Source organism: Ixodes scapularis, unplaced genomic scaffold, assembly GCF_016920785.2.
Source record: "Ixodes scapularis isolate PalLabHiFi unplaced genomic scaffold, ASM1692078v2 PGA_scaffold7__128_contigs__length_106722199, whole genome shotgun sequence".
Lineage (NCBI taxonomy): Eukaryota > Metazoa > Arthropoda > Arachnida > Ixodida > Ixodidae > Ixodes > Ixodes scapularis.
In genome coordinates this window covers 91,389,493-91,404,417 of record NW_024609882.1, presented here as the reverse complement: position 1 = coordinate 91,404,417, position 14,925 = coordinate 91,389,493, and the positions used below count along the sequence as shown (strand labels likewise).

The 14,925-nt window shown below is 46.9% G+C and overlaps 2 protein-coding genes across 2 annotated transcripts in view; one reads left to right on the top strand and one right to left on the bottom strand.

Annotated features, from left to right (window-relative positions):
- The window catches only part of LOC8039820 (lysosomal alpha-glucosidase-like), a 146,242-nt gene extending 138,935 nt beyond the window's left edge, over positions 1 to 7,307 (top strand). The window contains exons 17-18 of the mRNA XM_040211016.1: positions 1,709 to 1,855; positions 7,084 to 7,307. Of these exons, the coding sequence (XP_040066950.1) occupies positions 1,709 to 1,855; positions 7,084 to 7,146 (210 nt within the window). The 3' untranslated portion in view covers positions 7,147 to 7,307. The remainder of the gene's footprint in view (positions 1 to 1,708; positions 1,856 to 7,083) is intronic.
- Positions 7,308 to 13,355: 6,048 nt separating this feature from the next.
- Positions 13,356 to 14,684, bottom strand: LOC115330051. Its single transcript, XM_029991749.2, has one exon. The coding sequence runs from the start codon at positions 14,682 to 14,684 to the stop codon at positions 13,356 to 13,358; it is 1,329 nt and encodes a 442-aa protein (XP_029847609.2).
- Between the last annotated feature and the right edge of the window lie 241 nt (positions 14,685 to 14,925).

Here is a 14,925-nt window from a genome sequence, read left to right as displayed (position 1 = left end):
TTCTTGTGGTTTGCCGTTGTCCAAGTACCTCCATCGAGTCGCCAAATATGTGGAGGACCGCGAGGTCCTACCGCGTTAGTTGAAGTGAGGACATGAAAAGAGACAACGAACGACGTGTATGCCTGTGATGACGGCTTCACAGCATTCTTTTTGTTTTTAACGAGCTCTACAAGACGCGAGCCATCTCTTTTATTTTGATGTGAGAGATGGATCTTTTGGTGCGTTGCACCCTCCACGGCCTTCAGTTTTCATTGTGAAACATTCTTTAATTGCTTATCCCGGATTCAGTGAAGCCGGGTGAAGTAAAGCCGTATTAAGTTTCCCCGCTAGATTTAGTGGGAAAATTGACGTCACGTGACTTTAACGGTACTTCTATTTTCCCGCTAAATTTTGAAAGAAAAATTACATTACATGGCTTCGTGTCACGTAACCTACTGCGACAAAATAAGCTACGTTTAAGAGTAACGACACTTGGCCATATTGTGTCTGAAAATGAGAGATGCCAATTACCTAAGGCTTTATCTGAAATGACAGGCAACGCTTCTCCGTTCTGCACAAATGTTTAAACAGTTCGCGACAAAGCAAAGTAATTTTGCATGAGCTTCCTAACACCGAATGTAATGCTGAGGAAGTCGCTCTTCTGGATCCTGACGATCGGCAGTTGCGTCTGCTCTGCACAAGCACCAAAATGGAGGCGCCCACAACAATGTCGGGGAACCGAGTGCCGATACTCTAAGCGCAGCCCATTTAGTGGCTCTGACGTATTCAATTCACAAATTCAGTTTCCCGGTAAATTTAGAAAGAAAATTGACGCCACGTGATCTCAACACCAATTAAGTTGCGCCGCTAAATTTAGGGGCAAAAATGACGTCACATGGTTTTATGTCACGTAACCTATACATAAAGTCAGTTTTCCTGCTAAATTTAGCGGGAAATACACGTCATGTGGACTTGTGTCACGTGACCTACAAACCGATTCAGCTTCCCCGCGATATCTATCGGGAAATTTATGTGATATCTATTGCTTATCGTTGAAATCAGGAGGTGCAGCTATTGCTTAGCGTTAGTGAGGCTAGAACGCTTCACGTGTCCAACCGAATTGCCTAACAATTCGTCATACCTTTTTTCTTCTCCCCCCCCCCCCTTACTAAGTATACTCCATCGTAATCATAGCAGGCCACGTTATCGCCATATTAGATTCTATTGTGTTCTCTATAGCATTGGCCTTTGTGGAGGCTCGTGAACCCCGTTTCCGTGGCTCGGTATCTCTGTAAGGCAAGAGAAAGTCAGCAATGGTGGCTGTCATCTGGCGCGCGTGTAAAGCATCTGTATCAGACTCTTCGAACGCTTCCACATCTCAGTGACTCGACGTTTTTTGCCTAGGTGATAAGGGCTGAAAAGGTCTTTAGCGATGTAAGTCTTGCGCTGTTTTTTTACTTTTTTTAAATTTGTAACATAGATTTCCTATAAACCTTCACTAAAAAAAACATTTTTGGGCAGGTAATTATTTCTTCAATGACGCTGAAAAATAGGACATGAGAACCTTCCGGCTATAAAAGTCATCCTGCTTGCACCGCGTTAACGGGCGCTTTATTGTTGTAGATTCTTTGTTTGCTCTTTTTTTTCTAGGTATGGAGTTACTTTGGAAAAACTATTCACGTTGTTGAGAACAGGCCATTGATTGAAACCATGCAATTACTCTTTTTAGAACGTCCTGGTCGTAAGCAGTTCCAAGCGAGGGTACCGCGAGGCACTAACCTGGGGTAGCGTCGTCGTCTACGGAGTCACCACAGCGCCCCACAACGTCTTGACCGGCGGACGAGCCGTTGAGTTCAGATACAGTCCCGAAGAGGAGGTATGCGATGTCATGGAGTAAAAATATTCGGTCATATGTAGGGTTTAGTGTATTTAAATCAATGCGATTAAATCCAAAATACACTTGTCGGTAAAAAAAACTGCCGATTCTGAATTTTTTATAAAAATTCCGAATCTATGGGTTGCCGGTTTTAAAAAGAGAGCCGAACGTTGTATACCGTTCCGTAGAATTCTGGGGCAGCCTTCTTTTTTTACATTTAAAATATAAATGGCGTGTTTTTGAATATTCTACCTAAATGATTTGCGTCCGCAAAGAAATGCCATATTCACCATGAGCCAACCCAAAATGAATTTTGGGTTTGGCGGAAGCGTTGTGGGGGCGAGCTATTCGTTTGTGTACGCAAAGTTTTTAGGTACGCTATTCTAAACCTCTCTAATGACTATTGACCCCTTATTATAAAAAAAAATAATAATCTTCCCGCGAGAGAGCACGTCTGCCTTTTTCTGTCTCTGTACGTAGTGACGTCTCTCCGAGGCTCTTGGTTGAACACTCGACGACATATTCGGCGATCTCCCCGACTTCCTCGCGTAGTGTCCGCAACTTCGAGCCCCTGGGCATATTCATTCCTAATAAGCGTTCATTCGTTTTTCTCGGTCCTGTATTTTTTAACACTGAATAACGCGAAATTCAAAGTGATCGCCAGCAACAATGAGCAATTATTTTTGAAACATTTTTTGACATATTAGTTAGTTCGGTTTTAGTTACTGACATAAGAATAAAGACGGGGCGTGGCGGAGGGCATGGCGTGGCACTCCTCGACCAATGAGATTAATCGTGCACATAATGATCCACGCCCTACATTTTTATAGCAAGCAGTGACTATGGCGGAAAGGGCGCCTTGCGCATCTATCGCTGAAAGCCGGCATTTCGATCTGCCCATCCCTTTACAGGAAGCTTGGCTGAACAAAATGACTTCATTTAATCGTCTGCACGCTTATTTTTGAGCAATTAACTTATAACCCGAAAAGCTCAACACTTCTTGCCATCTCTAGGAAAAGGCTGCTTTATTCAGCTCGGGACTAATCACGCCAAACAAAACCAAAACAAGTAAATTCAATGGTGGATTATTGGCGAATGCGTTAGCATCACCCTTGGGAAAACCCACACTCGTCCCCTCTTGAAAATTGCTAAAGCCCGGCTCTTCACTTTTCTGTCCTGACTTTCTGTTTTGGACTTTCTCGTTTGCTTCCTCTATTTATTGCTGCCTCTTTTTGGCCTCGTTACTGGGTGAGTGTTAGCGTTTCCCAAAGGGACACGTCTTTGGTGTTTCCCAAGTGTCATGCTAACGCATTTCCTAAGAATCCAACAATGGATTTTGCTGTCATTTTTTTCTACCTTTTTTTTTATCCTTGCCTCTCCGAGTATGCCGGCACCCTTGGATATATTCTCGTGAAAAGAAGTTATTATTTTAACTACAGAGAAACATTACAGGCCACGGACCGCAGCTACGGAAACCCAGAGCGAAGAGCAACCGGCGACAGCAGAGCGGCAACTGGGTACACCCGCATTCCACCGCGCCGAGGCCTGCCCTCCTCTCTGGCTTTGCGCCAGCTGTGCGCGTGAGTCCAGGGTTGGGCAGAAATACTCTAAAATGTATTTGGAAATACAAATACTGGAATACTTTAAAATAGTACCTAAAATACTGATACTGAAATATGTCTGTAAAAGTGTATCGCGATACGTATCGGAAATACATTTTAAATATAGGTAAAAAGTATTTGGAAGTACAAATACAAGAATACATTTTAGGGAAGGCAGAAATACAAATACAGAAATACTGATACTGCAATACAGTTTTCCAATTTATTCGAGACCAAAATAAATGAAGCTTGGAGTTGGAAGTGGAAGTATTTGATCCTGAAATTTCTTTCCCGTAGGCTTAGCACTTTGTCTTGAAGGTAGTGATTTCGGACGACGAGGACTCTTTAATGGGCTCAGAAAAACGTTCCATCGCGGACTGACCGTGGTCCCTTCTCTGACATCCTGGTTGTCTGACGAGGGATGCGAAAAGACTTAGACCTCTAAATAAATTCTCTGTCATCCTGAATCCCATCAAAACGTCACCATGCCCTTGTCAAATAAGGACGCCCCTGTCAACATTTATCACATGACGTCACGGAGGAATGAACTGCTATTCTTTATCTGTAGGTGTGGCCTTGAACATGAAACTTTAACGCGCTGCTGTATGAAAGGACAATATGTAATTTCGTTGTAGTTTACCTCGTTGAAGATTATGCAGGATTTTCGAGAATGGTGGACCACCTGAAGCATCCTGGAACACATGTCTTATCTTCTGTAACGGTTGAAAAAACTATACGGTGGCATCCCTGTTGTGAAAGTGCTTCCTGCTGACCCTCCGCCACCGACGCATTGGATTTCAGTCATCAAGTTTTGCCTTGCATACTCCAAATAAGGACCTCGTGGATTGCGACCTGATATTGCCGGTAGAGGTGCGAGCTCTCCGAGAAACAGCGTGCTCGAGACGAGTCGCAGGTATACGAAGTCTGGGTCGGCACAGCGAGGCCACGTCTGACCTCCGTCCTGGTTTTACGGATCACCACAGCAGCGGGCTACTTACACGTCAACTGATGACGTACCCTTGAACCGTGCAATATTACGGGCGCAGCCACAGACGCATTCAAATATCTGTTGAACTTCACTGCGCGAGTTATCCTACTATTTCAAGTCAACCACCGCCAGGTTCGTGCTGCAACGGACTGTTACTCAGCGTCGCCGCATGGGTGTACTGTGCACGTTAAGGCAAGAGAGACGGTAAGCAGCGGGTTTTGGATGCCCGCAAACAATGACTGAAGTGACCCCTACCTAAGGACCCTCGGCACAAGATGCTCTGACTCCACTACTGGCACGCCACCTAGTTCGAGTCCCCGACTGCGCAACAGTTCTCAGAAGAGGGAAGAGGACGCATAGAAAAATAGTTTGGGGAATCGGAAGAAACCTTGGTCAGCACGGAAACAATGCCCCAGCATCTCCTTGACCCTAGTGACCTCAAAAATAAAATAAAAAAAGCGTTCGGATTTTTTTTTTTTTTTTGGGGGGGGGGGGAGTATTTTTTAAGAAATGTAACGAAATACATTTCACCCTGATTGTATCGCGATACAAAGGAAAATTCAAAATGTATTTCGATACAGAAATCCAGATACCGGTGAAAAAAATGTATCGCGATACAGAAATACAGATACAAAATGTATTTCTGAAATAATATCGCGATACATTTGTATCGCGGTACTGCCCAACCCTGCGCGTGACTTTGGCGAAAACGAAAGGGTTCATTTTGACGAAAATCCGGCTTTGTCTGTCAGTTTGTCAGCACCTGGGAGAAAGGGAGAGTTTGACGCGTGCTGTTGTCAGCGTTGCGGACCAAAGGGTGCCTCGCTCGCGTCATTTTCTCCCCCCTCCGTTCCTTCTTTCCCCGGCGCTGACAAACAAAAGACACCGTCAGGTTTTCGTCAAAACGAGCACTACCCGGCGTGCTGCGTTAGCATAGCTGTAGCGGTGTTGCTTATTGGATGATATCAAAATAATAATCATCGTATCGACGTCAAATTTAGTAAGGAGAATAAATTGGTGCATAAGTCATATGTGATGTCGAATTGTTAACAAAATTTAGGGGCGAATATCAACTGATTTTTAGGTACCGTAACGTCAAAAAACGTGACATCAATTTTCGCACCAAATCCAGCTGGGAAACCTAATTGGTGCATAAATCCCTTGATGTGAATTTTTCCGCCAAATTTTGGGTATAAACATATTTCATACATAGATGGCTTGACGTCAATTTTTCAGTTAAATTTAGCGGGGAGTTTGAATTTGTTTGCAGGTCCCGTGAAATCAGGAAACACAACATCACTTTTTCCGTCTAATTTAGCGGAGAAATGAATTTGGTGAATAGGTCACGTGACGTCAGTTTTTTCGCGAAACTTAGCGGGGAATCTAAATTGTTGCATAGGTTTTTCCGCCAAATTTAGCGGCGAGATATTTTGTTTACTTTCAGGCCGTCGCGAAACAGGGGAGGGAGGGCCCGTAACAGCTACCGCTATATAAATATATATATATATATATATATATATATATATATATATTTATATAGCGGTAGCTGTAACGGGCCCTCCCTCCCCTGTTTGGCGAAGGCCTGAAAGTAAACAAAATATATCGTATATATATATATATATCTAAAAAAATCTGGTATATATCTGGGTCGATGGAAGACTGCAAACGCAGCACCCTCTACTTAACGGAGAATTTAAAAAACTCTAGGCGTGATTTGTGTTGATTACTATTCTTGCTTAGTGATTCTCTTTTATAGCGGTTCTTATCGCCTGGTGTAGCCATCTTACAGGCTCCGGATTGATAATAAAATGCTCAGGACTATACTCCGTTTCACCTCATGTTGTACCGCAGCAAAGGCTAGAACCGCGAGCTGATTGCGTTGGCAGCTGCCCTTGGAGCACGAGAGCCTGTGCCACCGAGCTGCGCCCTAGAGGAAGAAGCTCGCGCGTGTAGCCTTTCCTGCGGTACAACACAAGGTGAAACAGAGTATAGACAAGCTCTGCGCTCCTTGAGCTGTCAGCCACTCTAATAAATCCAGTGTTCTGGATAATGTGGAGGGCTGGCAGCAGTTACGCAAACATATTCTCTCCATTCCCTCTTCGAAACCGGCCGGAATTTCTAAGCTCAGGACTACGTTAACAAGCGACCAGCAGTTTCCTTGATAAGCGGTGTTTTGTTTCACAAAGGGAAGGCCATTAGTGCCACTAAATATCATTATGACTAGGAACGAGTGTGTGCAAATGTAGGCAGGCTCCAAGTGTGTATCCCGGTAAAGCAGCTGGGAGATCCAGTCGCTGCAATCTACGAAAGAAGCACGGCGAATGGCGAGACTCGATATATATATTGATCTAGAAAAATAGTTTGTGCTGATAGAAAAAAGAGTGGGAGCTAGAGGGAATACGACGGCGATGGAGTATTGGGTAATTTTCACCTCACTGAATTTTTGACTAGAATTTCTGTTTTTATATCCGGGGGTAGGATAAGTTTCCCTCCAACTGCCCCCCCTCCCCCCCCCTCCCCCCCCCCCCGGGAGGGGGGGGGGGGGGCTTTCGTATTTGTAGTGACAATGGTTTTTTTTTTCTTATTTTGCCTCCAAACCACTTTTACGGGAACTTGCCCTGCTTTCTCTTTTTTTCTAGATGCTGATTTTACCCGATGTTGGAGCACCCCTTGGTCAAGACTTCACAATTGCCTGGTCGTAGACACTGCGCCAAAGGCATTTGCACCTTAGATTTTATTATAGGAGGAAATTTGTTATTATATCCGTACATAAAGTTAACTGTCTTGTGCTATGGTAACCAGGATTGCGTCGAACTCTGTCAAATCTACCTGCGCGACAACGTGGTTTTGTCTGGCATCTACTTCTTAAAAGAGCACGCGAGGGAAAAAAAATAAACTCCACGCCCTCACCAACCAGTGTGGGCGTATACTGTAGACAAAGAGAGTTGTTGTTCTTCCCCGGCCATCTTGAACAAGCCATTACTTGAACCACTAGATAGCGACACTGATCCATGTGGGCAAAAGCCCCTTCATGCTTCAAAAGTAGCGCAAGGTGCGTCGATGCACGAAGCACCTACAACGTGCAGCCCTTGGGGAGATCATGGCGGGACAGCGCAGCATTGAGCTAGATTGCAGACGCCATGTTCTTCCTAAAAGTGGCACGCGGCACTGTCTCGACCATCTCTACAACAACAAATGGAGCCACTTTTCTCAGAATAAAGGGGCTTTTGTGTGCCAGAAAACTGGCTCGTGGAAGTTATGTTCTTCCTCTGCTTTTAATTTCCTCCTTTCTCCTGCTCGCCCGTGCACCTTCAGCGCTCAGGTCGTGCTCCCGCTGACACATATGCCAGCAAACGTGCCAGTGGTGCAGGCAATGCGCAGTTCGCCCAGAAGCGAAGTCCATCTAGCTCATCTTCCCGAGCGAGAGCGCCAAGCTCGGCAAAATTTGTTCTGTGACACTGGCTTTGTCCCGCGCTGCAGGGTTGGCAAAAGCGATTTCGTTAGAAGCTCATGAGCTAGTAGCTATGGCTTCAACTATTCAAGACTTAAAATCTCATTCAACCAATTAGTGAAGAGTGTCATCAAATGTAAAGACCACAAATAAGACACGCTTTGTAAGAATTTTGTGAATGTAAGCACTTTTCGACGACATAAAAGTTTTAATTGATTTTCGCTCTACGTCAAAGAGCCGCCGACATAACAGGTCAATGAGGCCAATCAAGCAGAGCGAAAACAAACTACGACACGGAGCTTGACTTCTTTTAGTGCGTTTATTGTCACCGGTTAAAGCAGTCAAGCGAAAACCATGCAGCATGCAAGCAGTAGCGTACTTTCTTTCAGGAGGGGTGTTCAGAGGAGCGCTCTATATAACTCCTCATGTTGATGATTGTTTATTAAACTTGATTACCAACTATTTGATCCTTGTCAATAACCACCCAAATGCTATTGAAAAAGCCAAAGCCGAAGAATCCGCATGTTGGAAGAAAGAGTAAAGCGTATTTTTTAGCCCCAGTGACGTAATGCTAAAAATTGTTCCGCGAGCGGGTAGCAGATTTCCAAATGTTTTTATTAGGGTGCTTTTAATGTTTTTATTAATAATTATATCTATTAATATCATGATGTAAAAGTATATCAATGTATTTCATGAATCTTTAAATATATTCTCTGTTTGAATGCAACAGAAATGGAGAATTTTACATTAACGCTGACATTTTATGTTAATGAATGCGATCTTAATGATCTAATTCTGAATAATTTTTATTTGAACTTTTGATGACGTTGATATTAATTATTTTGATTGTAATGCTTAGCTCATGTCAGTTTGAATATTTTTTGTATACTTGCTTTTTGTGCTCACACTGGTCCTGCACACCGTTGACTGCTGCAAAATTGGCTGATGGCATCGACACAATACATTTTAATGCGAACAGAATATTTGACTGATGGCATCGACTAGCGTATTCCTACAAGCTACTCCTACAAGCTGCGCGCCGCGCTGAGCCCGGTCGGTCCACCTCTGCGGATGCTGCACGGGTGGGCTCTGGGCTTGGCCGCTCTGCAGAACCCGGCCACCCTCTACTCCTACTAACGGCCGAGCCGTTGAGCCTTGGGCAAGGCTTCTCTGCAGGGTGGCGTTCCTTGAAACTTTGACCTTCGCCAGCCAATGGGAATTTATCTATCAATTCGCTACTACAGACTACATGCTTCGCGCCACAAAATAGAGGTATTTAGGTGCCGTTTCGCGCGGCTTCAAAAGCTGATAACGGCGCTTCACTCCATGAAACAGTTCATGCTTTCGCAATAAAAAAAAAAAAGAAAAGAAAAAACGACAGGCGAAAGCATTTACGGTAGATGGCCATGTTAGAACTCCGCCGCGAGGAACGAGCCGTACGCCATGTTTTGACAAAACCAAAACAGAAGATGACGATGTTTATTGGGATTGCGTCAGGTGCGATGGCTATACAAGAAAACGAAAATTGAGTTTCTTCACACTCCCCCACAATGACGTCAAGTCATTAATAAATAGATTCCATGGGGTATAAAAGTTGTACGGGTCTCCTAACAATGGTACCATTAGGAAGACGCACCATAGCAGCTCGTATGTGCCCGTCTCGTCCGGTCAATGCTTCTACGACTTCTCCCGTCTTCCAAAGTTGTCGAGGTTGGAGATGTTGGTGAACCAACACTAGAGTTCCTTTCTTCAGGGCACTGGAGGAAGTCGGCACCGTGAAATGAGCAGAACGCAGACTGGTCAAGTATTCCCTCTTCCATCTACGCCAAAATTGATCTGCCATCCTTTGACGGTAACGCCACCGCCTGTTGTATTGTCCTTCAAGGGGAGGCACAGGCTCCACGCTGGAGCTGGTCGGAAGTGCAGTTAAACGCTTTCCCACCAGAAAATGGGAAGGGGTGAGTGGTTCCTTTTCGGTGGCTTCGGTGTAGACGTATGTCAGAGGTCTTGAGTTAATAACACCCTCAATTTCAGTTAAGATGGTCGTCAGCTCTTCGAAGTTGCAGTAGCTGTTACCCAAAACTTTCTTGAGCGAGGATTTCACCGACCGGACCATCCTTTCCCAGAACCCACCCCACCAGGCAGCTCTCTCAATTATAAACTTCCACTGTATCTGCCGATCAGCGAAGTAGGCCTTTATCTCCTCTCCACGCAACGTGGTCTACAGTTTATTCAGGTCCCTTGAAGCACGCTGAAACGTTTTTGCATTGTCAGAAAAGATGACTCTGCACACTCCTCTTCTTGACACAAATCGTCTGAAGGCCATCAGAAAATGGGGGGTGGACATGTCGGTCACTAGTTCGAGGTGAATGGCACGGGTAACGGCACAGGTGAAAATGAGGATGTAAGACTTCTTGTCGTTGCCTTTATTCCTTGTGTTGAGTGGTCCCGCGAAGTCCACACCAGTCACCTCAAAGGGGTCCGCTTGGGTTACTCTGTCTCGAGGGAGTGGAGCAACTGGCTCGGTGGCCGCTCGGCTGTTGACACGGTCACAGATCACACATTTCTTCAGCACCCTTTTTACCATCTGTCTTCCTCGAACGACCCAGAACTGTTCCCGCAGTTCTGTCAGAGTCTCAAGGGGGCCAGCGTGGAGAAGTCGTCGATGCGTGGCATTGGTTAAAAGCTCGGTAAAATGATGACTTGATGGAAGAATGATGGGATGCTTTGCATTGTCACACATGTCAGCGTTACTGAGGCGTCCTCCGACCCTCAGCACCCCGTCCTTGTCCAGGTATGCGTTTAAGTCCCGTAACGGAGAGTTGCTTTCCATGCGTGCTGAGCGTCGAACGCATTGGAGCTCTCTCTGAAACGCCTCCTGTTGAACCTGCAGGATCAGGCACGTTTGAGCCTGTGCTACCTCTTCGGTCGTCAAATAACCCTCCTGTTTTTGGCTGGGATGTCTAGAGTTATGTATAAATCGTCGTATCCAGGCAACAACTCGAACAAGCTTCGAGAGGGAACTGTGGCGCTGCATAGGCAAAACCTGTTCTTCTTTCAGTGTCACGCTATGGACTCGAACTTGTTTCTTCTCTTCATCAGCCGCGGTCATATCAACACCTGCTTCATGCGTTGGCCAGGCAGCAGGTGGCTCTGTGAGCCATGGCGGTCCGTTCCACCATGCCGCACTCGACTTGAGTGCTTCGGGTGTCACCCCTCTTGTGAGCAGATCAGCCGGATTTTCTAGTCCAGGACAATGGTTCCAAAGCTCTGGATCAGTCAGCTGTTGGATCTCCAATACTCGATTGGCCACAAAGGGCTCCACTGCTGAGCAGAACCTCGCACCCAATGTAGTGCGATTGTTGAGTCTGTCCAGAGGTACCAGCTGGCAACTTGTAGGTTCAACGACCTAGTAAGGTAGTCCTTTAGCCGTGCCCCTATCACCATTCCTATCAGTTCAAGTCTTGGGAGAGAAAGTTTCTTTAGCGGCGCCACCCGGGTCTTGGACAAAACCAAAGTCACCCTCATTGGTGCAGTCTGCGTGCACAGGTACGCCACAGCCCCATAAGCCTTGGGACTGGCATCTGTGAATATGTGGACTTCATTTCGGTCATCCTCAGGAAGCTCAACGCACCTTCGGGGTACTGTTACTTTCGTTAAGTGGTGCAGTGCTGTATGCCACTGCGTCCATCTTGTTTGAACCTCTTCAGGTAGTGGCGCGTCCCAGTCGACACCCAGTTCCCAGAGGGTTTGGAACATCAGCTTGGCTGTCACGGTGACTGGGGAAAGGAGTCCTAATGGGTCATAAATGCGAGATGATGCCTGGAGACTGAATCGTTTCGTGTTGCAGTTCCGGTCTAGGAATTCCAAAACAGGCCCCATAGAGAACGCCAGGCAATCGCTGTCTTTGTCCCAGACAAGTCCTAACACTTGAGAAACGCTCGGGGTGGTACACTCTAATTGATCTAGAACACACCCGGTTCCTTCCTTGTTGAATAGCTGCTGCAGCTCCGTAGAATTTGTGTTCCACTTCCGCATTGTCATTCCGGCTAGCTTCATGACATGTCATGTTTGTCGATAGAACTGTTCCGCCTCTTCCTCGGTGTTCGCTCCGGTGATAAGATCATCGACGTAGAGTCTTTCGGCTAGTGATTTCGTTGTTTCCGGATAGTCCTCTGTTATCGACAAGTGGTGACGTAGCGTGGCTGCGAGAAGGAACGGACTACTGGTCGCTCCGAAAGGAACCCTTGTCATCTTCCAAACATCTACAGGAGGGTTCGGCTCTTGCTTCGTTGGCATTCGTTCGTACCAGAAAAATCGCAGAGCGTCACGATCTTCCAGTCTCAGTGATATCTGTAGAAATGCCTTCTCAATGTCTGCACTGAGGCCGATACGATGAATCCGAAAGTTCAGTAACACTTTCAGGAGGTCTGGATTCAGGTTTGGTCCTGGCTCTAGTGCGTCATTCAGAGACAGACACCCTGGTTCTCTTGACGACGCATCAAACACGACTCTGACCTTGGTCGAGAGGCTGTCAGGTCGTAACACAGCACGGTGAGGCATGTAGTACACTCGGTTCTCTGCCTTGTCTGCATTCGGGGAAATCTTTTCCGCAAATCCTTGCTGGAGATACTGGCGAATTGTCCGATCATACTCAGTCAGCATCACATCGTCCCTAAGCAACTTCTTTGTGAGGCTCACCAGACGCTTCCTTGCAACTCCTTCATTGTCTGCCAGCTGAAGGTTCATTGGCTTCCAAGGTAAGGCCACCTCATACCGTCCGGTAGTTAGTTTGATGGATGATGTAAATGCTCTGACAACTTCATTCTCCTCTTCCTTTTGTGGGAGGTTAGGATCGGTGATGCCCATGCTTTCCAGCTCCCAAAATGACCGGAGCTCGGTAGACAATGAGCATGTGCTTTCACCCACATTGGCCTTCAGAACTGCCGCAGTAGAACAGGAGGCAGTCAAACCGCTGTGGGGAATCGGTCCTTGAAGTGTCCATCCAAAGTCTGTTTTGACAGCGACTAGAGCGCCTTGCACTTTTTGGACCTCACCAGAGACAAGAGTCCAATAGTAGTCAGCACCAATAAGAATGTCAATGCCATGTCTTGTTAACTGGGCTGGTGGCAAGGTGACGTCTGCCAGCTCAGCTATCTGTACTTGGACTCCTTGCACTACACGCTCAGGTAGAAGAAGATGATCGGAGCAAATCTCCGGTATCTCCAGAGCTTCTAGGCAGTGCTTCTTTTGGCTGTACTGGCTCCTTAGCCAGATTCGTACCCTTCTGCGTTTTTCCTTGATGATGTTTCCTGCTCCTCCAAAAGGGTAGATAGTAATGTCTTCTTCACCAACAACCTCGAGCTGCAGCTTACGTGAAAGTTCTTCCATCACAAAGGTTCGTTGGCTTCCTCCATCAAAAAGGATGCGCGTGAGAGCTCTTTGCTGTTTCCCTTCCGCTCAGACCTGAGCTGTTTGAAGTAGTACAGCAGGTGTTTTATCGCTCTTCCTGCCAGTTGAAGAGTGTAACTCTGCTGCGGTGTTCTTACTTTTCTTCCAGGATGGGTCACACATTTGAGTTATGTGCCTTCGCCCGCATGTTTCACACATTATTCTTTTGTTGCGACATTCTTTGGAGGTGTGTCCCTTGATTGAACACCGGAAACATCGTCCTGCTTCTCGAAATCTTTGCTTCTTCTCCTCCAGAGAAATTGATGTCTGACAATTTCGTGTAGCGTGGTTCTTCGTGGCACAGAATGCGCACGGTTCAGTCTGCTTGGAGCGACTAGTTGAGGAAAGAGCAGCGGCTGATCCCTTCAGAGAAGCCTTTCCACCTTCTGTTATTTTAGTATGGCTAATACCCTTGGCTTCTCGCTGACGAACTTGTTGAGCCTCTTCACGGCTCTCCACTTCGAGCTTAAGGAAGCGTTGTAGGCTCTCTATTTTGATACAGTCGTCTTCCTTGTCTGTAAGACGTCGACACTTGTGGTAATCAATGACTAACTCTCCCGGCAGCATTCTCAGTAGTGCAGAGCAGAGCATAGCTCCGTAAGTGTCGCTCTTCACCCCGAGCGCGGTGAGAGCGGCCATATTACGTTGCAAGTGGTCATAGAGACGTCGCAATCCGCTCACCTCGCTTGAGTGTCGTACTGCTGGCAAATCAAGTAGTTGGGAGAGGTGTTCTTGAATGAGAACGCCAGTCCGACCGAAGCGCTCCCTGAGAAGCTCAACGACGGTATCGTAGTTTTCTCCCGTTGCTTGAATGCCGGCTATCGCCGATGCTGCCTTTCCCGTAAGCGCCGACCGCAGGTACAAGAACTTCTCAGCGTTAGAGAGGCTGTCGTTGTCATGTATGGCTTGCTTGTACTGTTCCCAGAAGGGTTGCCAATCGGTAGCTGCACCGCCAAACCGTTGAAGCTCCAGTTTCGGCAGCTTCACCTTAGAGGTTGCAACGTGTCCGTCGCCGTCGTTGTGAATCCGCGTTGTACCGGTTTGGGGCCTCGCTCGTCGGAGTTCCTCTACCTCCTGTGCGATGGTGGCGATGTACGCGACGATCTTGTCGTCATATTCAATCGTGCGGGCGTAGTTTTGCTCAACGTCTCCGTCAGGTACCAGTGGTTCGATATATGCGTTCACGTTGCTCAGCTGTATTCGCAACTCACTGAGCCTCACCGATAATACGTTGAGGCTTCGCTCGTCGGAGTGGCTTGCGATAGCTGCGTCGATGTCGGAGATCAGCCTCGTTACTTGAGACCTCAGAGCCGTCCGCTTCTGCTTTAGTCGTTCCATGGCGTCTCTGGGTCTCGCGGCGTTGCTGGCGTTGCGGCGTCACTAGGCCTCGTTGGGCGAGAACTTCGGTAGCGTCGTTGGAGTTCGCTCTCTTGCGGCGTCCCTTGGCTCGTTTCGTTGCGGCGTCACTAGGCCTCGTTGAGTGAAGTCAGCAGCGTCGCTGGAGCTCGCTCTCTTGCGGCGTCCCTTGACTCGTTGAGTGATAACGTCGGTAGCGTCGTTAGAGCTCTTCTCTTGCGGC